The sequence below is a fragment of the Barbatula barbatula genome (genome assembly GCF_947034865.1).
Source record: "Barbatula barbatula genome assembly, chromosome: 23".
NCBI classification, from domain to species: domain Eukaryota; kingdom Metazoa; phylum Chordata; class Actinopteri; order Cypriniformes; family Nemacheilidae; genus Barbatula; species Barbatula barbatula.
This window is the reverse complement of record NC_136786.1, coordinates 18,172,569-18,198,696: the sequence shown is the minus strand read 5'-3', so window position 1 is coordinate 18,198,696 and position 26,128 is coordinate 18,172,569. Positions and strand designations below refer to the sequence as shown.

At 38.4% G+C, this 26,128-nt stretch overlaps 1 protein-coding gene across 5 annotated transcripts in view; it reads right to left on the bottom strand.

The window, feature by feature from the left end:
* Window positions 1-12,474, bottom strand: part of pde1ca (phosphodiesterase 1C, calmodulin-dependent a) — a gene marked incomplete at its 5' end in the record, with an annotated part of 48,505 nt that extends 36,031 nt beyond the window's left edge. For all 5 annotated transcript variants that reach the window (XM_079488028.1, XM_079488030.1, XM_079488029.1 and 2 more), the window contains 3 exons: window positions 8,749-8,914; window positions 9,216-9,266; window positions 12,152-12,474. In XM_079488028.1, the coding sequence (XP_079344154.1) occupies window positions 8,749-8,914; window positions 9,216-9,266; window positions 12,152-12,236 (302 nt within the window). The remainder of the gene's footprint in view (window positions 1-8,748; window positions 8,915-9,215; window positions 9,267-12,151) is intronic.
* Window positions 12,475-26,128: the final 13,654 nt, after the last annotated feature.

The window sequence follows — 26,128 nt, the reverse complement described above, 5'->3', positions numbered from 1 at the left end:
ATTTAAACACATGCATAACAAACAACAATAATAATAATTGTATTTATTATAATAGGAATAAAAGTTAGTGTACATACATATATATAAAACATAGAATTATTAAACATATATATATATATACACCCTTTCAATTATTGGTAAATATATAAATATGTAAACATATCCTTCATATGTACACATCTGTGTGTATGTGATTAAAAACTAAATGAATGTGGACAGTACAAAGACAAACTGTATATTATGTAAACACTAACTTTTATTCTGGATGCGATTCATCTCGATTAATAGTTTGACGGCCCAATATGCATGTGTTTAAATAACTAATAGTTAATAATAATAATTAACTGTCATTCATAAACATGGCTATTCCTATCACTGCTATGCGGATGATTCACAACTCCAACTGTCATTTAGCCTGACAGCGGCAAGAGTGGTCTACAATGAACCCAAGAGAGCACACGTCACTCCTCTCTTCATTAAGTTACACTGGCTCCCTATAGTCGCTCGCATCAAATTCAAAGCTCTCCACTCGGCCTACAAGACCACCACTGGTTCGGCACCCCCATATCTTCAACTTGCCATCCCAAAAAGGAAAAGAATCACTTTTTGTTGTCCTTATGTTGTTCCAATTGCTTCCATTGTTCACCTCATTTGGAAGTCGCTTTGTATTAAAGCATCTGCTAAATAAATAAATTATATAATCAAATAATAATAACATAATTAAATATCTAATTACTAATTACACTCTGCAGAAAAGCCACGAATACAAGTAAAACTTGAATTGAAAAAAGATGCGATACCACAACAACAATACAATCACAGAAGCAGAGGACAAGAAAACCCACGCGGTGAAATCAAGACGTCGATATCCGACTGCAGTTTACACTAAAGCGAAATGAAATCGAGTTGTTGGGATGAAGGCTGGTGATAAATGACTGAACGGACTCTGTTAGCATCTGCCAGTCAACTGCACATCTGCGCTGTTACTGTAGGAACTCCCTTTGAGGTTGATGTGGATAATGAATAATTGAGTTGCCTGAATAATTTCATTAAAGGTTCTGGTTTTGTTTAGGTGATGGGCGGGTTTGCAGGATGATACACTGAATGTATGAATCAATGAGGATGAGACTGAACAAGATTCGTGTCTGTGAAATAAATCCATCGGGTGTGAAATAACGGGGGGTTCAGAGAGGTGAGAGAGAGGAAAGGTGCTGGTGTATGAAATGTTGAAAAGTGTGACCATGATGATGACAATTGAATTTAGTGTGGGTGAAGGGAAGAGAGAAATAACTCTTACTATAATACATGTTTAGTTATAGTTATGCTCCAGCAAGCATCTCAAGAGACATTCTTTCATTTCATTTCATTTCATTTCAAACAATCATATGTGATCATCAAAAGGGCAGCATTTACAGATCTACTATTAAGACCACAAAAATGAGGACTAGATACATAAAACAGCAGATTTACCATTACAAATAAAATTCACTCATGTTCCAGAGCAATGAACCAAGTTGAAATGTTAAACCATATTAAAACAGTTCATCATAACCAACTTTCTCTACAGTTATTACGCCAAGCAAAAAATAAAAATGTTATTTCAACTTACATTGTTTCACACTTGAAATTGAATACATTTGAAAATGTACACAGCATGCAACACATACACTGTAACGTATTCATGTTAATGTAAATTGTTATTGAGAAAAAATGGTGAGTAATGACTTGGAGAAAAACTGCACTTGAGATGTGCCATTCTGGTTTTTTTGGCTATCACGAGCTTTGGGCAACAGCAAAAAATGCAAAAAGCTTGACTGCATAGAATTATTCAAATCCGACCTTCCCAAAACGAACATGCAGGTAGAAAGCAAACAGCAACAGGACATGAATATTTAACAGATAACAAAGCAACAAAAATGAAACCCCCTGAAGGAAGATAAAACAGTGGTGTGCTCAATAAGAGTGGTTGGAACTACAAAGACAAAGATATCAACCTGTCCACAACCAGAGAGAAAGAGCAATCTCAGCCAGTCCAATAACCAGGAAGACAATTGAATTTGAAAAAAACTTTATTAACAATTAATTAAATAACACTACAAACATAAAAAAAGAAAGAAAGAAATCAGTAGATAAAAACAGCACGCAATGCTCCACGACTGCACCAAATCATTTCAAAGTTGACAAATCCATGGTTTTATAAAACTTGAAATCAATACCCATTGCCAGGAAGAGAGAGATTCGCCTGTCTATAACCACAGCGAAAGAGCGAGAGGGAGAAAGATAAACATGTCTATGTCTATAAACAGAGAAACAAATCAAACTGTCTTCAAACATAAAGAAATAAATAAGTTAATAAAAACAGCACACAATGCTCCACGACTGCACCAAATCAAGCCTTTATTTTTAAAGCACTAAATAATTTCAGAATACATAAGACCATCCATCCATATAATTCAAAACCAAGAAAATAACACAGATAAGAACTTCAAGAGACACAAATTCACCAAAACGTACAAATAAGAAAGAGAGAGAGGAAGACAGAGAGAGATCAACCTGTCTACACAATCAGAGAGAGAGAGAGAGAAAGAGACGCGTTGTATGTACTTTGTTATATCAATGCTTTAGCAATATTGTGAGCAAACATGCCAATAAAGTACCTTGACATTGAAAATTGAGAGTGAGCGATGATGATCCTGCCAATAACCTTACAATCAATATTATTTATTGCTTTAAATTGATATGATTCTGTAAATTACATTTCTTCCACAATGAGTTCTTCCATTAAAGAATATACAAGGATGACAGAACGAAAAAGAGACGGAGAGAGACATCTGCATTATTAATTTACATTGCTGGCATTGTTAATCATGCAGTCATTGGTCTGCCTGTGTGGATTGATGACCTGACGGAATATTCCTTGTTCATTAAAAAAATATTCAAACTGTTCAGTAACTAAAACCAAGTAGCGAATTTTATGGAAAGCATCCATATGAATTCTGCCATCCAGACAGGAGGGGTGAGATATGGCATGTGTCGGGAAGAAATGTCTTTTAGTTAGCTACAAGAATGTAAGCAATGTTTAAAACAAACTAATATTGATTAAGCCATCCAAAAGAAATCAAATATGTGTAGGTGTAATACACTCACATAAACACACACACACAACCGTAATGACTAGTCACAAATCGAGGGCACAAATACAAAGCCGGACTGGACAAGCTAATTATCATCCAGCCAGCACATTAATTATTGAGTTTTTAATCCCACCCGCTCACAGTCAGGTCCGCACCGGGCAGGTCAGGTGACTAGCGGTGGGGGAGAGACTCATATTGAGTAACACGCCCCCAAAACACAACAGCCACTGGTTCTTTAGACATATACTGTAGGTCTAAGGTAACGAATAGCCTCTCGCATAGGTTTCTTTTGTGTGGGTATGAGAGGAAAAACAAAGCTTGTGAAAGAAAGAGCGCTGATATCTGTTACAGGTGATTAATCACACAGCATGCAGTGCCTCTAATAATAAATCCCTGATAAAAATATTTCTACTTCAGTTAGAAGTTCAGTTCTTTCATAGCTCAGCAGATTTGATGGAGATCTCGGGTGTGTTGCATTTAAAGTCCCCGTGAACCGAAAGTTGCGGTCGTTTTTTACTTCTGTATTCGGACGCATTTCTGAGTGAAAAGATATTTCAACTGAGAAAAATTGTGGGCGTGGCTTGCGTTTTTCACTGCGAATTGATTGGATGTGTAAAAACAGCAGCAAACCGGCAGCAGACCGATAGTTGAAGGGGAGGAGTTTTTTTAATTTACGTCATTTCTGATGGATCGTCATTTCAGGGTTGAAGTGTGTTTTCAGATTTGAACTGAAGATTATGAGGGTACATTGAGATATTTACTATAAATGCTGCAATATTTCATGAAAAAATAACAATTGTCATTTTTTATTTCACTGGGACTTTAAAGTCCCCATGAACTGGAAGTTGCAATAATTTTTACTTCCGTATTTTGATGCATTTTCGTGTAAAATGGGATTTCGACAAGATATGTTTGAGTTCATAATCATATTGAGATCTGTTAACATTTTTTGCAGACTTGACAAAACTGAGCTCAGCTTGAGACATTGTTGAGATTTCTTCTGAAACTCAACATTTGTGTGATTTGATTTCTCAGGAGAAATATCTGAGACGCAGGAAACTTTCTAATTGCTTTCCATTTAATGTTGTTGATGTCTAGGACAAGAAATTAAGATATAAGAGACTCGATGGAACTACAAGTTGCCAGGTGATTGCAAAGCAGCAAAATAAATTCATAAAATGTGTCACGAATGATACTGAAAGAAAACGAAAGATCTGCTAAATGTCGCATGTCTGCAAAACTCTAAAACTCTCCTCCAAACACGCATTTGTCCTCGAGCTTGAATGGTGTTTATCAGCAATGCAGTTCTAACCGACAGCCTGCACAATCCTCCTCAATCTCGCTTTCATTCACTCACTTCATTCTACCAGGAAGGGCTGCGCTCACCTGGAAAATGAGGTTTTTCCACTAAAATGAGCTCTGCTTGCTTTAGACCTATCAGGAAGCCGGAAAAGAGCTGGACTAAAAGAGAAGCAATAATGGAAAGGAAACCCGAGGTGAGGGCCCGTTCGGACGAGATGAGAATGGGACGCCCGCCTGTGCGCGCCCCAGCTAAAGATCGGAGGCGCGAAGGTCAAATCATCCATAAGTCAGGAGGAGCGTCGGGGACAGCTGATGTGAAGAGAGACAGTCGCTCTTCTGAAACAATCCCGCTGTGTCTCTCACCTCAGACGTAATGAGTTCATTCAGAGGAGATGAACCTGAGCCTGCTGCGTTACACATGAATTTACTTGAGAGCGAAAAAAGAGAGGGAGAAAAATGAAGCGAGAAATGAGTATCATTCGAACAATCATCTTTAGCAATGAGGAAATGAAGATGCATATGAGCATGACTGCAGACGCGTTTACTAAGCAGATGGATAATCAAGGTGGAGTTGATCCAGCTATTTTTGATAACAGATTAATCCGCCAATTTTTGTTATAATTAATCTGATTTTAAAAAGCAGGTGCAATATACAAAGACAAAACAAAAACGAGCATCACGACTATTGTTGCTCATACAAAACTCCAACATAACACCTTACATTAAAGAAACATGAACACAGATATTATCATACCAAATGTATACAAATGTATATGACTTCTTTCTTTAGTTAAACTTTTACAAATAATCGTATATTAAAATGCCGTCTTTAAACGGAAAAGCTCCAATAAACACAAACATCCTCCATTAAAGTAGGAAAAAACTTTTAGTATATTTGTGTATTGAGCATATATAATGACTAAATGTAAATGTATATTTTGCAATTGATATGTTGTGTATTTCCATGAAAATACAATCAATGTGCAAAATTCAAGTATGGCAACACGTCAATAACTTTGAATCTCTTTGGTTCTCCTGTGTTTTGTTACTACTAAAGCTGGGTATCGCGAAAAAAAATGGTATTCGATTTGATATCCAGTTATCAATATTTCATAAATTGTTTTAAGAAATGCTGAAAACAGAAACCCTTCAACTAAGATAAACAGTATTACAAAATACACATTTAAATGAACAGTAAATATACACATACAATGCACAGAGTTCTAGCGCAAATGCACATTACTGTAAGAAAAAGAAAAACTTTGTGAATGTGCGTCAATGAAATTCGTTACCAACTTAGAACATCATTAAGAAATAAAACCGTTTTCAAAACATTTTAACACATGCCCACATAAAGCCACCACTAAAGAAGATGACTTGTTCAACAAAAAATGAAAGTCATACACATCTGGGATGAGGGGGAGTATGTGAGAAACAAACTACTACTTTAAAGACAGGATCAGAATACCATGGAGACTTAGATGTGGACTCTTTAAACTTGGTAGGATAAAACCACCAAGACAATCCTCATAAAACAATTTTGCACAATGGCATTATAGTAAAGTATGTCTGTGTAAAGGAGAATGTGCGTCACCTCTCGATAAATGAGGATAATAAATGCATCTGACACTTTGATCTGTGAGGGTCACGCCAGATCAGCTCAACTCTTTAGTCACGCAATTTAAAGATAAGACTAACAGAAGTGCAACCCTGTCAATCTTAATGTACCGCCAGGCAGAAAAACAACATAGACCCAGGTGAGATCGAAGATAAAGCAGGTCCTCTTCAATCACTCACTTAAACAGGCCTCCATGATACACACACGCACCTTTTAATGAAGTCCTCACACAAAGCTTCTCACTCTCGTATACACACAATCAACACAAATCCATTACCTCATCACTTGCTGCTTATTCTTCTTTCAGACAAAATTTGCCGTGCATTGTAAGTGATGCATCAAATCTTGCAAAAAGCTTTGAGTTTAAGTGATTGTCAGCCAGTACATAACACCCTAGCAACCACATAGCAACACCCTAGAAACCATTCAGAGCTGCATGCACCAACTGCATGTCAACTGATGCAAATATTAGAATATCAAAGTAAAAAAAGTCCAATACGTACACTACCAGTCAAGTTTTAGAAAATGTGTCTTAAAAAGGTTGTGATTTGCTGGAATTTATAAATTGAAACTGTGCAAAGTGCAAATACACACCTTTTCATTACAAACAGACAATTTGTTCAATAAGAATGTCTTTGAAATGAATTTAAGTTTATTATATGGATGACTTTTTATCGATTTTCTTTTGACTTTGATCGATCGATTTCTTTTTTTTTCTAAAATGTGGAAAAATATACGAAAAAGTAAGTGTTTCAAACTTTTCAAGTACTTTTCACCAGTAGCGTATACTGGTTCAGTTTAACATTTATTTTAATATAACTAACATTTTCCCAACTACAAGCGTTATTATATCACATATTGCATAACATATCATTTAGCAAGTTATCGCACATCACTTCTTTTCAATATCATGCCGCCATATCGTAGAGTTACATTCTCTCTCTTGGATGGTTCATTAAAAAGGGAAAGGCTTTAGGCTTTCCCATCCTTACATCTTATCCCACTACATTTAAGATTCACCTGGGGACCTCTCTCACCTGCAACCCATCACCACACCCACCGTGCATGTCTTACCCAGTCACCCTCAAGTGCACAATAGCACACTAATAGAACATTAAGGACTCACTGGAGCACACGTTACAGGTGATATTTATAGCAGACCGTGTCTGGTTCAGACGTCATACGGTCCCCCCTCTTCCTCACACTGGGTGATTAATGAGGAGCTGATCGCTACACAAAACACGAGACCGCCGGAGTCTCCTGGTTTAACACAGCAGGGCGCGCCGGCAGACAGCAGAGTCCAAATATCACAGTATCATCCATTTCACTGTCATGTGCTGGAACGACACCCAGCATCCTGCGAGTGAAATCAGCTTTGTAAACTAATATTACTTGCGTGTGCATTGTGCAGACATGAAACCCTTAATCTTAAGAAACATGCTGTAGATTCTAACTCTTTAAATCTCTGGTAGTGTATTTTAAAAACACAGACGTCTCTTTAGACCCAAACTGACTGGACATGGATGGATTTGCCTCTCTGTCACCACACGGCCATAAAAAGAAATTTACCACAACACATTACCTGTAGGGGATGCCATAAACATCAATCCCAACCTTGATGGATTTGTCATTATTGTGATTCATGCTTTTTATATATTACAGTTCTGGTGGTGCCCTATAAAAAGTCTGAAAACAACACTATGGAGAACAACTGAGATAATGATTCATTCTGAAAACAGGCGACCTCGAACCCTTGGTTGGTTTGGACAACTACAGCACGAGCACACAATACATCACCCTGCATAACTGTTGATTCACTATAAGTTTGTGTGGTGTACCTTATGCACGTACGCACTGATGCCAACAAAACACAGACATTTGACTCAGTTTCCCTTACTGCCTGCGGTTCTCATATGCGGCATCTTTTAGCACCGAGACCGCGCCATTTATACGTTTCAAACGATCTCCAAAACCAGCATTATATCAACCGTTATTATAACATTCCTCACCGAAATGCAGCGAACAAACAAACGCAGCTGACCTTTGCTTACCAAACGAATGCTCTTTCACCTCGCTCTCGCGGGTTGATGCATGGGCCGTGCTTTTCCAGGAGAACTGTCTAATAAGGGACTTAGAAATGTTTTACGTAATGAAATTGCATGTTCGAAAAAAACTAGCGAATCGAGCACAGGAATACTACGTCATATGAAGTCTCTAAATCTGAATACATTTCTTTGATATTTAGAAGAATTCTTGTAACTAAACAATTTTTGGCCATCGAAGGTGAGTAAATGAAGACAGAATTATCATTCTTGGGTGAACTGTTGCGTTAAGCAGATCCTCCAATTGCCTCATGGTCCAAAACCCTTCATAGTCCCAATTGAAACCTTTCCTTTTGAGATTGTGGTCTTGCACCACCCAGACAACCGCTTTGATCTGACCACAAAACAACCGTGAACAAATCAATAATTCAATCTTGGTGCACCAGCTGTTAAGTAAAAGTTAATGCAACCCCTTTGTGCAACATGTCTGCTCCCCAAGTTTGGCTTTTAGCAGTTCCTTTAAGCAAACAAAAATGACTGCAATTCAAGGCTTGATGGAGCCAGAGAAAATTTTCACCCACGTGATGCATTGATTCAACCAGAGCTCACACTTAGTGAAAGGTGAATGTAAGGTGTGTAATGCCATCCAAACCTGATGGCGGTCTTCTCCATGGCGTCAGGCCTGTCGACAGAGGGCAGGTCATCAGCCAGAATCTCCTCTGGACTCCTCGGGTCGATCAGGATACCCCGCTTATCCTTATCCTTGATCCCTATGCCTGCTGTGATGGCGTTCCACAGAGCATTCTGGGACTTGGAACCTGATGCAGGAGTCGGAGATCAAAGGCTCAGAAGGGTTTGGACAACAGAATGTTAGGTCAGGGCAGGAGACATTTACTATTTTACCTTACCTATAAAGATTTGCAGACATGAACTAACTAGTGTACAGTATAGCTATACTGTATAAAAATCTGCCAATCTGACAGCACACACACCAGCGTTTTTAACACATCCCACACGAGTCAATATTGCAGTTTACAGAAACTGTATGAGTTAGGGGCGCTTTAAAGTCAACAGCTCAGTTTTGTTGTTTCAGACACATGTCTGTTTGTAAATACTCACGTGCCAAGCGTGCCAGGGGTCTCGTGCTGCTTTCTCCCGTCTCATTCGCAACTGCAGAAAGAAAAACAAAAAACACAGACGTGCGAGTGAACAACAGTGATAACTCACCACAAATTATATATTTCCATAAAACAATAAAACAATCACTTATGGAAATGCCAAGATAATGTATACAAATTAAATCATTGTTGCAAAAACAATTTTAAACATGAATATCATATAAAAACAATGTAAATGCTAAGAACACAGTCTGACCGAATTTACTAATGATAGTTTTTGGCCTTTGTGCCACCATCTCTCTGTGACAACTAGCCCCGGTGTCCCCTACAATAACAACACAGTCCACAGCAGAGAAACTGCCGAGGACAAAAAGACGAAAAAGAATGAGAGAGAAACGAAAAAGAGAACAATCTCTAAAGCTCAGCTGTATGCGCTTTGATGTGTAGACAGAAAAACACAAGGTCACAGAGATTGCGGGTGTGATAAAAAAACAGCATCTTAGAAATCTTAGCTTTTATTATGCTTCCTAATAATTGAGACCGTCCATGGCCATAAATGAATGGCTAGAGTGAAGTTAATGAAAGAAAGGTGGTATTGCAATCAAGAAAGTTCACTACTATAAAAACTGAATATACAGCTCCCCCTGCAGGACAGCTGCGAGAAGTGCACAACACGTCCACATCCACTAACCTTTACAGATATTAAAACAAGAAGAACATCTGAGATATTCAGGAAAAACATCACCTTAGCAGCTACGTATATAACATTTCTGATATAAAAAAAAATGTCCATGTAAAATTCACAAAATTATAAAGAGGTACACACATTTTTAGGCTTTTCTTGCCGTGTATTGGAACTTATTGGAAGAATTACACATTTATTTTAGATATAGAAGATCTACACACAGATTTTAAAATTACACATACAGCCGCGTAAAAATTAAAGGACCATTCACAAATGTCCATTTAATCTAGATGTATTGTGGTCATTTCCAGTCCAAAATTAAACCTCAGGAGTGACAAAGTCATCCAATAGCACTGTGAAAGACTGACAGATTGACAAGACACATGAAAACTGTAATAAAATCCAGGTTATCACATACATTTTTATGCACGTTTGCTTTAGTAAATACATGTGCAATATTTCTGTTGTATTAAAGTAAATATGAACTTGTTTTGAGGTCTAAAAAATACACTGATTCTGATATTTAACTTATCTTAAACATAACAGTAATTATTAAGCTACTTAAATAAAAAACGTAAACAAAAAATAAACCACAGTGTGTGCCCGAATATACATCAATACAGACTTTCTGGTTAGAATAATGCGACGCACCACTTATTTGTACTAATCATAATTAAACACACATGAACCACATCATCAAGGTCATCGAAATTATATGAAAAATACAGGCGGGTGTGTTGGAGCATGATTGGTTACTGAACTAGGGACATTTCCAAACAGAAGTGAGCATCCCTACGAAAGGCCGAGCTCTTGAAGTGAACTCTTTGGCATTATTGTCAGAAAGAAAACGAGAGTAAGAGACACAGAGCAATGATGTGAGATGATACGTGGTTAAATGGAGGCTGCCGGATGGGTTAAGTGGGGTTGTCTGCGGGGGGCGCTGAGGTAATGAGAGGGAAATCAGAGAGCCTTTAGCACAGCGAGTTCATCAGGCAGCCGTGTCCAAAGAGTCAGTTCTCAGGAGACCAGATCGAACACTTCATTAGCGATAATGACTACCGCTGGGCAGCTCACACTACTCTACTAATGTGCTGATGACAGAATCGCCCCCGGCACACAGCGTCACCCACACCTCCTGTCAGGTAACTGGAAAAGACCCCTGTTTCCATCTCCTCGCCACTTTAGTTCTACGTGTAGACCGTCCACCTGAGCTTTGGTGACTATTCAACAGGTGCTTTAATGAGGCCCCGCCGGGCGTCCAAAGCCCCTCCACGCAGAGACAGCACTATAGGGTAGAGATGGTTTGTTTGTCACGCAGTGGTAAGTATCACTAGGTCGTGACATCACATCCTGCCTCCGCCGGTGACCATGGAGACGGTAATCGCACAGGCAGCATGTGAGATCCGCGAGAGAAAAGCCTTTAGGCCCGGTGAGGGTTAAAAACGTGACTGTTTGTGTAGGCTTCAGCTTTTATGATAAACACTGGTCCCTGTGAGAATTGGACTAATCGGGACAAACTAAACCCACAGGTTTGAACCGTCTCTAATTGATCACGTGACCAGAGAAATGGCTGATGTACGACTTCAGTTCTTCGTCCTCTGATTGTGACTGTTATACAAACCCTTGACCTTTACGAAATAATCACTGCCATCCAATGTTCTGCCACAGCAATTGTCATGTCACGCCGTCGCCTTTCAGGGTCCGTATTGTTATGCCTCTTGAAATCAGACTTTCAAAAATCTCTACATCACATGATATTGTGTCCCTCACTTTCTGACAGGGCAATAAAAGAACTGAGGATTTGGAAGAACACAGAGCCTAGTGACTCATTTTGTGAAAAAGTAGTTCTTACGTAATGTTATTGTACTCGGGCGACTCGCTGAGGGAAACCCTGAGAGACTCGACTAAAAGTGACTCTAATCACTTTGTTGCGTTCATGTTACTATGACACACCGAGAGGAAAGCGTTTATATGCGAGAAAGACGTCTTGAAGTGCCTTGAAGCAATTGACCCAAACCTTGTGAAGCTCTTTTTGTGCCTCCAGACAGGTCCTTTCTGAAACCTTCACATGTGCACAACGCCAAAATCAAACACATATTTCTTTAAATATCCAAAAACTAAATTCAAAACTGGACTTAAATCGCACCACTTACAGCAGCAGCAGCGTGCTCTCCCTGTCTCAAACACACACTCACACACAAAAATCAGTGCTGCCCACAACTGCCCACGCACACCTGACCAGCTGTTCTTACCGATAGTGAAGCTGAAGCCATCGATGCTGAAAGTGGCACTCCTGCATTTTTTAAATCCTTGTTTTTTAGAGCTCAGCTCTGACATCTTGGAGCTTCGTGAGGGAACGGACTCCTAAAAGTGGACTCCTCAGGTGGGAAAGTGTGCTCTGAGCGGAGGTGTCAAAGATCATTAGGCAAAGTCACAGGCTTGACATGTCCTGTAGGGACCACATCCCCTATGTCAAAGTCCCTCGAGCGTCCTTTCTTTAGATCTTTCTGGGTTGGCTGCCTGTCATACTGTACAGAGAATAAACACACAAATGGTAGATGTCTCTCTCTTTCTTTCTCTCTGCCTTGCTCTACCCCTCCCATTCACATTGTGACCCTTCCCACTGCTACACTGTTCTCTCTCTCTTTCTCTCTTTCTCTCTCTCTCTCTTTCTCTCTCGCTGTCTCTCTTTCTCTCTTTCTCTCTCGCTGTCTCTCTCTCTCTCTCTCTCTCTCTCTCTCTCTCTCTCTGTCTCTCTGTCTCTCTTTCTCTCTTTCTCTCTGTCTCTCTGTCTCTCTGTCTCTCTGTCTCTCTGTCTCTCTTTCTCTCTTTCTCTCTGTCTCTCTGTCTCTCTGTCTCTCTGTCTCTCTGTCTCTCTTTCTCTCTTTCTCTCTTTCTCTCTGTCTCTCTGTCTCTCTGTCTCTCTTTCTCTCTCTTTCTCTCTCTTTCTCTATGTGTCTCTCTCATTTACTTATGCAGCGAGCTTATTTATTCTATTCACTCATCTGAGTCAGTGAAACTAATGATTAGTTTGTGGCTCCTACATATGTGTGGTTACTGTACATGTGGGCGCGTGTGTACAAGCACCACTGAATGTGTGATGTCGTGCATTTTTACCCCGGCACGAAATCCTTTTTACAATGTCTAGCCAAAACTCTGAAAGGTTGCAAGAGTGAGCTTAGCAGAAGCTTGTTAAGGGATTCGGGGTGTAAACAATAATAACGAACAATTACACACTCGGAGAAACTACCTCACAGGACCAATTTTGAGTTACATTTTCTGTTTATGGTTTCTAGTTCAACTCTATCGAAACACTGTAAACCTTTTAATGCTTCTAGCAAGGTTGGTTTTACCCCGTTTTGTTTTAAAATTAAGTCCTATTTATAACCATATTTTGGTTCTTCAGCGGTTCTTTGGGATGAATGAGGTGCTATATAGAACCGCAGAAGAACCTTACAGGGGCTTAAGAGGTTCTTTATATGGAAGCTGTGCTACATAGCACCTCAGTCATCCCAAAGAACCACTGAAGAACCAAAATATAGTTCTTTATAGATCCTAAAGTGGTTCCCCTATGTTTACAAGCCAAGAACCTTTTAGTGCTATATAGAGAATGTGAAGCTGACGTCACACCCTATGTTGCATGTTGCAGTGACGCCGCCATCTTGGGAGGTTAATTCTCCACTGCTATTATTGTACCGTTACTCGTTTTGTTTGATATATGGAGAAATAGAAAGTGAAAGAGCCATGGGCTTTTCCATGAACGACTCTGCGTAATGCAATTGCAATTTTTAACACAGCAAGATCGACGTACCATAGTTATACTTCCTAATCAAACAAGAAAAACAAAACAATGCATTGAACACAGTAGCAGCCAGTGTGCACAACATTCAGCACGGCATGGCATCGTTTAACAAGCGCTTTAGCACCATTTTGTTTGTGTACGTCTAAAGTAATCATGTATGCATTGTATAGACTAGCTCTTCCTCTAACACGCTCTTTTAAAAATGACTGATCTCATCTTGGTTGTAGAGTATTCACCGGTTTTACATTACAACCCCGTGGCACTTTAATTCACTCACTGATTAGCACCTTGAGAGTTGCACGTACACAAACCAAGGCATGTGCGCTCTGCATCACTTCCAGTTCTGCGTTTAATAGTGCTCATAATCTCAAAAAGCATTAAGACACAGTCTGATGTCTTGAGATTTGGAGTTGTTTTTGTGGTACTGAGTCTCTCATTGGATGTTTTTATACTGCTGTAGAGGCATTTTGAACTCCTGTTTGAATATTACTGATGTCGTCAGAAATGAGAGAAGTGGTTTTGTTCACCCGGTTAAGTTGTTAAAATGCTGGTAACCATAGTTTCAAACAAAAATCATCGTTACGATGGTTGTTTTGCATTAGCTCACTGATGTTAATGTGAAATGCCATATTACTAATAATTAGTCACTTTGGATAAAAGCATCATCCAAATGCGTACATGTACACAATTAAAAAGTCTAAAAATATATTTGACTGTACATGTGAGTGGTCCGGTCTTATGAAGCAAAAATAATCTCTCTTGGCAAAACAAAATAAAAGTCCCTTGGCAACCACAATAATATACTGGTTTCTTTATATTGGAGTCTTATTACTGTGATCTGTTTTCACTATGTTCCCGTGTGGTGTCAGCAGGTGTCAGATCGAAATCAGATGAGAGCATTTAAACAAAAATGATATTGCCTAGGTCTATGTTCTCTTAAAAAAGAGGCAAGGGGACCATCCTGTGTGTGGTGTTCAGATACAGCTGGCTCATGGTAATAATAAGTCCTATCAGTCCAATCTTACAGAGCTCTTGGGGGATGTTTACCTGTTCACGCTGTATTAAAACAAAGCACGTGCTGTTGCTGGCGTATGGATGTATACCTAACGCACTTAGCTGCAACGTGATCCAGCATGCTTGCCGTGTTGAGTTTATGGAGCTCTCCCAGATCCCACCTGTTCATCAAACCCCCCCACACACCTGCAAAGATAGCAGAGACCAAAGTACAGCGGGATTACCCAGAAACACCTGCTTTAAAGCCCTGCCAAGATCAAAATCTAGGAGTGATGATTCTGCATCTCTCTCTCTCTCGCTCTCTCTCTCTCTCTCTCTCTCTCTCTCTCTCTCGCTCTACCACACACACATATGCACCTGTTTGTTTGCACCCTTGCAGTATTTATAGACGGTACACATTTCCGTTTCTTAACACTTGTGAAAATTTACCCACACCTTTAATCTCTGAAGTCACAAAGAGAGAGAAATGAGGGATAGATGACGTCCCTTGCTGAATCGCAGGTCAGTGCTGTTATTAAAGGGACGGTTCTTCATTTACTTACATTCATCTCAACAAACCCAGATGATTTTCATGGTTCTGTGGAACACAATAAGAAGATGTTTAGCAGAAACGGTGATTTTAGGGCTGACAATCTTCCCCAAATAAGCATATAACGATCTTCATAAAAAAAAGAATCTCGAATTGAAAATATTCAGATCGTTAACTTTTTTGCACATAGCACTGGTGCTAAAGAAAGTTTTTTGTGAAGGTTCTTTTCTTACAGAAAGGCCAAACAGTATAAAACGTATACAACGTCTGTTATCATCTTTAAAAAACACCAATGCAGGTCATCACATAAATAGACTCTGTACAACAAAGGACATACAGTTTATATACAAAATGGATCAATTATGGCCATTTCATTTTTAGTTTACCCTTTTATTTTATTGTTCTGCGATTTTTACTTTACAACAGTTATATATTTGTCCACATAAAAATACTGCAGTATACTGTATTATTAACTAGCCCTGTTGTAAACGGCAGTACAAATATTTTTTTCTCTTATTCTCAAAATGTTTTTGAACCTTACTATAGTAAACAATATTTACTAAATATTTAATATTTACTAAATAGAAATCATAGGGCTCTAGATATAGGATACATGAACTCAATGCTGCCGGGAAACGAGTTTCAATGACAAAATAGACTCAAATTAAGTAAATTAGCGGTGCGCCATCGATAAATGTCATACACAAACAAACACAAGGACAAACAAACTTCACACAAACAAGCGGCTATGTCTAATGCACTTGCAAAACTGTATCGCACGCTTGCTACACTGGTCATTTTTCTTTGCACAGACCAATTTATATGTTGCACCGCCCTGCTGAAAAACATTTCAGTATTAGTTGGTATTTGTTCAGTATACTTTTTTGGCACCAACTTCTCGTCTGCCATGCCGCAAATTTACTCACACATGGAAACATGCGAGGCAGACACTTGATTTATTTAGGCCATTCAGCACATCCCTCACAACACGGCGAGAGTGATTCGAAAGCATATAGAGCTCTCGCGGTGCTTCAAAGTCATGCGCCAATGTGTCTGTGCAGCGCTGAATGATGTCAAACACACCTCTTGTTTTAGACGACAGAAAAGATCACGATCCTCACGATTCCATTGAAAAGTGGATTGAAGATCAATCGCGATGTTTAAGTCAAGGGTAAAATAAAGCCCGCCCTACATGTGTCTCTAATTTCAGAAGCCATTTCCCTTGGATATAGGTCACGATACGGTAAAGAAGTCAATCGCAACTTCCGTGTCATCGTGACTTTAAGATGGTCAGATCGCTCACCCCTAAGTGGTTTCATCATATAGAAAGTGAATAAACAGACACTATGCAGTTTCATAAAATAAAAAAACATGCATTTATGGACCATATACGTTTTACCGAAATTAGACAATTTAAAATTAAATAAAAAAATATTAAATAAAACTATATTAAAAAAATTATGAAATAAAATAGAAGTGGTAATTTACTTAGAATGTAGAGAGACAGATACAGATTACAGATTCTTTTATAATTATTGAGCTTTCGCCTTAAATGTCAAGCCCTGTAAAGATACATTTGTAAAGTAGCTTGCAACAATGTTTCAAACAGAGATTACGGATATAAATGTTACACAGATTTAAGACGCTTGTGGAACAGTGACAAAAGCTATACACAAATAAAATGCCTGTTCCTCACACACTGCTGTTCTATAAAAGATGTTTATGATGCTATTGATACACAAATAATGTTTGGTTTTCTGGATTATTTTAAATAATCAACATTCAGAACTCAATGGTGACCAATCATCGCTTAATTTGGATTTATCTGCCATATCGGTATCGATAATAAAATAAAACATTTCGTAAAAAATTTCCTCTGGTTAAACTTCTTCTGGTGCACGCTGCTCACAGTTAAATTACAGTACAGTACTGTCTTTCTGTCGTGATCATTTACTTACTGCTATTAGCAAAACATTGTTGATTTATGTACAGTATGTAGATACAGCATTTATAAATGTGTAAATTATAGGAACAAAAGCATATTGTTTGAATCCGATTGCTGTGTGGATGCTTCTGTCTTGAGATCTGTTAGACCCGTGTCTATTAAGAAAATTTCTTCTGGGTTGCCCGGGAAGAACATCTATGATTTGTTTGACCATGAAAAGTGGTTCTTGTTTTCAATATGCCGTTTTCAATATGTAGCAATAAACAATGAGGTATCACGCAAATCGAAAGTCCAGTACGGTGTACCACAGGGCTCAGTCTCAGGGCCTATGCTCTTCGCATTATACATGCTACCTCTAGGAGATATAATAAAGCGACACGGAGTAAGCTTTCACTGTTATGCTGATGATACGCAACTTTATATTTCCTCGAAGCCTCATGAAACACAGCAATTCCATCGAATAGTGGAATGCATAGTCGATATAAAAAAAGTGGATGAGTAGCAATTTTTTATTACTGAACTCGGACAAAACTGAAGTGTTACTTATCGGACCGAAAACCGCCCTACGTAAAAACCAAGAATACTGCTTAACTATTGATGGATGTTCCATAAAACCCTCATCTTTAGCTAAGAATCTTGGCTTTATATTCAATAGTACTGTGTCATTTGAGAACCAGGTCGCCAACACCTGTAAAATTTCGTTTTTCCATCTTAAAAATATATCTAAACTACGTCATATGCTGTCACCATCAGATGCAGAGAAGCTTATACATGCCTTTATGACATCAAGACTAGATTACTGTAATGCACTATTAGGTGGTTGCCCTGCAGGCCTATTACAAAAACTCCAACTGATCCAAAATGCGGCAGCTCGAGTTCTTACGCGTACAAAAAAGTATGAGCATATTAGCCCGGTTCTGTCAACCTTGCACTGGTTACCTGTAAAGCATCGCATTAACTTTAAAATCTTGCTTATTACCTATAAAACCTTGCATGGTTTAGCTCCTCACTACTTGAGAGAACTTCTAACGTAGTATAGTCCATCACGTGCACTACGCTCTCAGGTGTCAGGTCAGTTGGTAATACCTAGAATTTCAAAATCAAGTGCAGGCGGCAGATCATTTTCCTATCTAGCGCCTAAACTTTGGAACAGTCTTCCCTGCAATGTCCGGGAGGCAGACACACTCTGTCAGTTTAAATCTAGACTAAAGACGCATCTTTTTAATCTTGCATACACTACACTATCATAATATATATATTTCAAAGATCTAGGCTGCACTAGTTAGACCAACCGGAACCAGGAACACTTCCAATAACAACTGATGCATTTGTTGCATCAAAGAGTGCAGAACAGTACTCTACTCTCAGCCAGTCTTGTCTCATTGTTCCAAGGTTACCAGAGCGGGCAGGACGCAGTCCAAGGTTACCGGAGCGGGCAGGGCGCAATCCATTCCCAGACCTGACAAATGCTGGACGAAGGACGTGGCGACTCTACAAAACTTCAGTCGCTATTAGATTATTAATGATAATTTTAAATCTAACTTTGTTTTTTATTTTGCCTTGTTGTGCAAGCACTGTCGAGCTTGTGCAGAGGCTGCAGTTTTTGCCAGAGGGGAACTGGAATCCCCTGGTTAGGCCTGGTTTCCCTCTGAGGTTTTTTTTCTCCTCCAATGGAGTTTTGGGTTCCTCGCCACCGTTTGCATACTGTTTTGCACTGTTTGCCTGGCCGGGGGGGCTGCTGGAATTTGATAGTCTTATTTAATTAACACTGCATATAGGAATTTATTGTGTGTCTGATATTTGACCTGTGTTTTGACTTCCACAACCTTTTATGTTTTACTTATAGTCAATGTTTTCTTGTACAGCTGCTTTGTAACAATGAAAGTTGTAAAAAGCGCTATATAAATAAAGCTGACTTGACTTGACTTGACAAATGTCATAATCGTGACAGCCCTACTCACGCATCTATTTGGAAAGCTATGCTAAGTTATTGCATTCAGGGCCAAATTAAACTTCACAGATTCATTTGAAAAATGCAACAAGTGAAAGGAAAAACAGGGTCATGTGCTCTGAAAGAACGCTTTTGAGAAAGAGAGAAACCTCAAGGACATTTCGAGCAGACTATCTTCACTGTCCCCGAGTAGGTGTAGCAAAAAAAGCTTGCTTTATCTGATTCTGAAAAGACCATAGTCCACAAAACTCCACCCAGGACTCCAGGCTCACGGTTTCCATGGCAACAAACACAGCGCTCGCAGGTAAAAAAGCTCTGTTTTAGGTTTTGCAACTTGTTACATGTCTGAATAATTGACATCTAATGTGTTAACTAAAGTAAGCACCCCAGATCCTGCGTGATGGATTTCATTTTGTTTGGGAAGGTGACTGTCGTGAATAAGTGAAAAAAATGACCAGTGAGATCTCTTATATTTCTCTAATCTTGCTCCTAGTTAACTCCTGTTAAGCTCTCAAGCGACGAGTGACCTCTGAGCAATATACATTGTGTTTAGACTTACTCATCTAGAATCTGAAGATCTTGACATCGCGTCTTATCGGCTCAACACTCCTGGAGTACCATCTTATCACAGCCGCCTGAACTTTGAATGTCTTTTTAATTCGCCTGTAAACACAAAACAAAGGTCAGGCGTAAATGAATACTCTAACTTTTCTTTTAAGATCACCAAAAACTTTTATTGCGCTCATGAATGTTTAAGAAGCTAGGAGGAGAAGCGCTTGCCGCTTCATTGACCCGTCCGGCTCTGGTTACCTGCTCATCCCAGTGTGAACAACATACACACTATCACTTCACAAAAGACACGATAAACCAATACACTACTGCTTCTGACACGCTTAGCCAAATCCGTGGCATCGGATGTCTTTTTCAACGGTTTGTATGACAGAACCTCTGAAAGCAGCGTGACAGGTTCAAGTGGACAATCTAGCTAGTTTAAATGCTGGTAATTGGCACAAAGTGCATTGTGGGTCTTTTGCAGAGTCTGTGACCTGGATCTATCCTGCCCACCTCGGTACTCTTAGACACCTCGAGATCTCTTCTGATGTAGATGTGAATGCTGAATTTATATATCTTCTGTAACATTGCAGATCACTGTAAAAATAGCAATGTAGGATTGTAACCGTGTTATTTGACATCATCTAAACCTTATATTTTCTTTGTTTAATCTAATAAGGTCAGGTTAATTCATCCATTCCATATTTAATGATAATTATATTTAACAAATAATATTTTTGACATGGGAAACCAAAGATTAAAAAACAAACTTCTGTCTAAATCTACTATCTTCGGTCGACATCTGTCATTAAGTCAATGAATGAATCTTGGGCCACTTCCGTGACATACACGTTAAATACGTGAGATACCCGTCTCCATTTACATTTTACATTTACATTTATTCATTTAGCAGACGCTTTTATCCAAAGCGACTTACAAGTAGTTTTATACAGTGGCACATTACTGCAGAGCAATCAGGGGTAAGGTGCCTTGCTCAAGGGCCCTTCAGTCATGACCTGCTGGCACTGAGATTAGAACCGGCAACCTTCTGATCACAAGCCCAACGCTCTAACCATTAGGCCACAGCTGACCCCATAGGAACATTCAGCACAAATCTTTTGATTTATTCCCAAATCACCATCTGTCTGCCATCAAATGTTACTTCCTTCCAAAAGACTTTCTTAGAAATGCACACACAAATACAGACCAATCTGTGCGATACAGTCTTGCTCTCTCTCTATGACAACACGGCACAATTTACTAAAAGATTGGCCGAAATGCCAAAGTCTGCCGTCTCAAATCAAACATTTCACATCAAATTCCTCCTAGACCAATTATTTGCTCGAAGATGTTAAATCGCCGTTGTAGCTGTGCTATCCACATTCATCTTACAGCTGTAACAACGTTGATTTTTAAAAGTCTCCTGAGCTTTAAGGGTTTTTTATAAAAAGCAATGCAATTAAAAATGATATTGCTAAAAAAGGTTTACAGGAACCAGCCTGTATCATGCATGTTCCTAGAACCAATAAGACAGCAGACCAGATAACAGATGTGATGCTAAACAAGTTAAACTCACATTTATTGAAATCCCAACACGAATTTGAACAAAACAAGTATGTAAAACAGACAGCTCTCTTTTGTATTTTAATCAGAAGGCAGAACTCAATTATAATGCTTCTCTGATTACGCCGACCCTCCTGAGCACTGCAATTAATTCGGCTCTCATAGCTGAGAGAAACAAGAAAACCAGCATCTCAACAAGCACTACAGTCATTAAAGGCTCATCCCTAGCTATTAGACTCTGTATCGCGGAGAGGAAGATGTTGTGCAATACTCATCTTCATTGGGGCCAACACATGTCAAACATGAATAAAGCTTCATGAAGCTTTCCATCGTATTCCAAAGCAGAGATGTGCATTTCTTGTATCTGGCTAATAGCAGGTTTCAAGTACAGTTTTTCAATACATTCACACTGACCATGGGCCTTAACAGAAGATTAAAATCTGTATTTCTCTGCCTTAAAGCTCTGACCTCTCAACTAACTACAAGATCACTGATTCATAACAGCATTTGAGTGAATTAAAAATCCTACAGTAAACCATAAAACTTTAGTACCTGAGGTTATTACGTAAAGACATCTGGGCACAAACTATTTACTGTTTACCATAAAGCAGTTTAACAGAACACAGATTTGTGAGAGTTTACAACAACTCTAAAATGGCTAAATTAATTCGTTCTTTGGCGCCAATCTCATATTAATCTTCTGTACCTATACAGTAGTATTGCATACGTAGTACCTTCGAAGAGTATTTAGTTTGATCATATTTATAAAAGAGAGATACAGCTGTACGGTTATTTCTGGAAAAACACGACCGGCAGGAGCAGGTGGGGGGAACACAAGAACATATCATTGCATTAATCCTTTCATGTTGCATTAATGCAAATTTGATATATACTTTTATATTGCACCATTTTATTTTTACACTTTTACACAGTCTTCACTGTTTAAAATAAATATGCTACAAGAGTTTTATTTTCTCTTTAATATGTGACACAGATGTATCAAGTTACTGTCACTTTAAGGCAATTTTCTTTTCTGATGATACACATTTAAAACACAATAGACTGTGCTTATGTGAACCTTTTGTGTTTTTGACATAACAGTGTGTGTATTTGACAGTATAAGAACATATACAAGACGCGGAAGAGAACTTCATGATGATTAGTAGGCTAACTGAGATGTCTGGAAAAGAGAAAAAGTTATATATGCCGTGTATGCCGTTGAATGGGGATGTGCTGCACAGACGCATCGCAGCATGTCGAATATACATTACACTGAAGATATCTCAGCAAAAGTATAAAGAGCTGAATTTGTAATAATCTTTTATTGGGCAAATTAAGATCCCTGTTGCGAAAAAGTTTTTAACAAGTTGACCATGTTAAGCATGAGAAGCCATCACGTTTAACAGCCAGAATGCCTGAAATAGCATGTCACCCTATCTATAAATTGTGAATGTTCTCTACGGAGTTATAAGTTCTGCTACAATACTTATGAAGAAATAAAAGCGGTTTTATAAAAAAGTAGGCCCTAAATGCCTTTTGGTTTTGTTGTCTGGTAAAGGATAATGCGCAGTACAGTCCACCAGTGTTTATTGCAAAACAATCCCCAACAGGGGCATCAGAGCTTGCATCACCCCGAAGGGCTTCATTCTGCCATTTAGACCTACGCCTACTCATTTTCCAGATTATTACATGGCTACCTACACAAATAAATAATAGTTTTAGTAATATTATATATGAAAAAAAGAGTCATGAGACTGGCATGGCTACAAAAAAGTGGTTGCTTGAGCGGTCATCATACAAAATACCACAATGTTGTGATTGACCAGTCAGAATAAAGCCAATAAAAACTAATTAACTGTGTGACAACAGAAATCTTTAGTCACATGGTGACAGTGCATTATGGGACATTGCAAGTCAACATATCAAGGTTTGACAGCACATTTTACTGAATCAAACAGATCCCTTTAATGCCCCCGGGGTTCTTTCAACGTGTATCAATAAAGAAACTGATACATTTCCTGACCTGCAGGATCCTAATATCCACAACTACCTCACCAACTATTCATCATCCTAATCTCGACACTCTTTAAAAGCCTGAGTGGTAAAAAATTGAGGTGAATTTTCTAACGGATATTTAACTTTGGAGTCTGCTGGCTTTAAGCTGCTTTGTCGTCATTGGAAGAGAAAGTCACCTGTGTTGTAATGTAATCGACCATTGCTGTCCTTGTTTGTAGGTAGCCAGCATAGTAATATCATTGATCTTGCAGGTTAAACATTCCCAAGAAACCAAATAACCTGCCGTCGAAGACATGGGTGGTTGTCAGACACGATGGGGTTCTGTCAGGATTAGGGTTGGGAATCGAAAATTTGAATCGTTTGGGAATAGGAATCGAAAGGCTATGAATCTGAATTGAACGGAATAGGAATCGAATCCCTATTATCAATTCATGTGTGCATATTTTCAGAATTGTGGATGTGTTAACTTGTGATAAAGTACAGGAACCGCAAATTGACCTTCATTATAGTAACTACAGTTTAACCATAATAAAGTTAACCTATTGTAATTCAAATTGTAATAAATCAGACAAAACATGGTGTAAATATAATCAAAATGGTGTTTAATACATCATAACTATAAATATTTTTTGCAAACCAGTCAATACGCAAGCAAAATGATCATACAGGTTGATATCTAAATGTTTTACTTCAACTGTGGAATCAAAACTGGGAATCGATAAGAATCGGAATCGATAAGCAGAATCGAAATCGGAAATTCAAAACGATTCCCAACCCTAGGAGCCCACTGCGACGGCACAGCTGGACTAGGCGAGTGCTGCTCTCGCAGCATAACGACAGAGAGACAGAGATAGCGGTTTTAGCACGTCTTCATGGAGTTAACCATTTAACCGTCAATACCAATGCTGCTCTCCTGAATCCTGCCAAAATGGCGGAGTTCAGATTGCGTGTCGTCAACCGTGCATCTACTAGTGATACCCTGTGTGTGTTTATGAATAAAGCCTAGATAATTCCCCAATTATTAGAACACCTTGAGAATGACAAAACAGCAGTTTGTGGTTTCATTCATCAAGGTGTAGCATCTTTATGTGGGACCTTCAGATTACAGCACTACAATCCCAGCAGAAAAACTACAATGTCATTAAAGGAAATTGTTATCAAAAACGATTGTCTTGTACATGTGAAATCATTTTATGCTTCCAAGTGAGCATACAATTCAAAGAGAGCTCACCATGACAACGGTTTCAACATGTCCATGAAAGCATTAAGTTCTACAACGTATTCATATAAAGGAAATAAAAAAGTGCTTTCTGGATGTACATTTAGTACCCAAATGATGTTAATGTCTAGATGCATGATATTGATTAGATTATATTCAACTTTATTGTCATTACACATATACAAGTACAGTGTAATGAAATGTAGTTTAGGTCTAACCAGAAGTGCAGTAAGCAAGTGCAGGATATAGAGTTAGAATAAATACAGAATACAATATTAGGAAAATATTATAGTTATGAAAAAAATGTTACAGTAGGTATGTTCTATGAAAATATGACAGTAGGTATGTACTATGAACAATATATACAGATGACTATATACTATGAACATTAACACTAACATTAATGTACAGGTGGATATGAGCAGATAATAATTTAGACTAAACAATAGTGCAAGTGATTTAAGTGTGCATAGATTATTGACATTAGCTGTTAAAGTTGCAATGCAATAGGTGAGTTATTGCAGTTGTTGAAGTAACAATGCAGTGGATGAGTTTATGCGGTTATTAAAGTTACGGTGCAGTATAAGAGTTAATAATAGGTTGCAGTCCAGAAGATGAGTTAATGCAGTTAATTAGGTTACAGTGCAGATGATAAGTTATGAAAGTGGTCTTTCATATGAAAATATAGTTCACCACATGTGAAGAGTTCATTCTGTTTTTGCAAATAAACTCTTCATTAAGTTAGTCATGTAAAACAAGATGGCAACCATCTGATTGTGAAGTTTAATTAAATTAGTTTTAGTTAATTAGGGTGCTTGTGCTAACTAAAATGAAATGGCACGTGAATAAAATGCTGTTTTCAGGAGGTTTATATATCAAATTACGTCACTGCATTTCAGTTATAAACTTATAAAATAGACTTGTTTAATCTTAAACCTAAAACCTCACCCGTTCATTCCACGAGCTATTGAGCGCTGATCGTGAACTTTAAGTACCGCGATAGCAGAATACTCCGTTTGCTTTGCAATCGCTCTCGCGATACTTACGTGATCCGCTCAGCAGTCTGTACGAGGGCAGGCATTCTGTCGCACAACCTCAAGATTCAGGTGATTTTGGGAAAAGTTCTCGAAAGATTTTTTCTAACACTTAAATTGATGTTTTAAACTGGAAATAAGATAAACTTAAATCGTTTCTAATCGTATGTTCAAACTTAATTCCACAACGCTTTCAGTTTAGCATAACAAAGCAGCGTCAAACGAAATGACACTTCAACGCAAACAGTACAGACATAAGGAAACATTTTATGAATACAGTTTTAATAGCTGAACATTTTACCATCTAAAGTTTATTATCCGCATAACATGTGGAGTTTAAAATGTCCACTAGAGGTCAGACGAGTGAAGGATATGGACTGAACAGATTTTAAACTCTCTACAGGGTTTAAGCCCCAGACTCATTTAAATGTTAGATGTGTCTTAATCGAAAACATATTGCACTGATATATCTCAAAATATATCAACGTGAGTGTTTTGTCTCAAGATGCCCACCAGTAATGTTTTTTTGTGAAGTATGTTTTTAAAGACAACTTATATATCCAAATTTAACCAAGGCCTGGTTTAAACTAATCCCTGTCCGGAA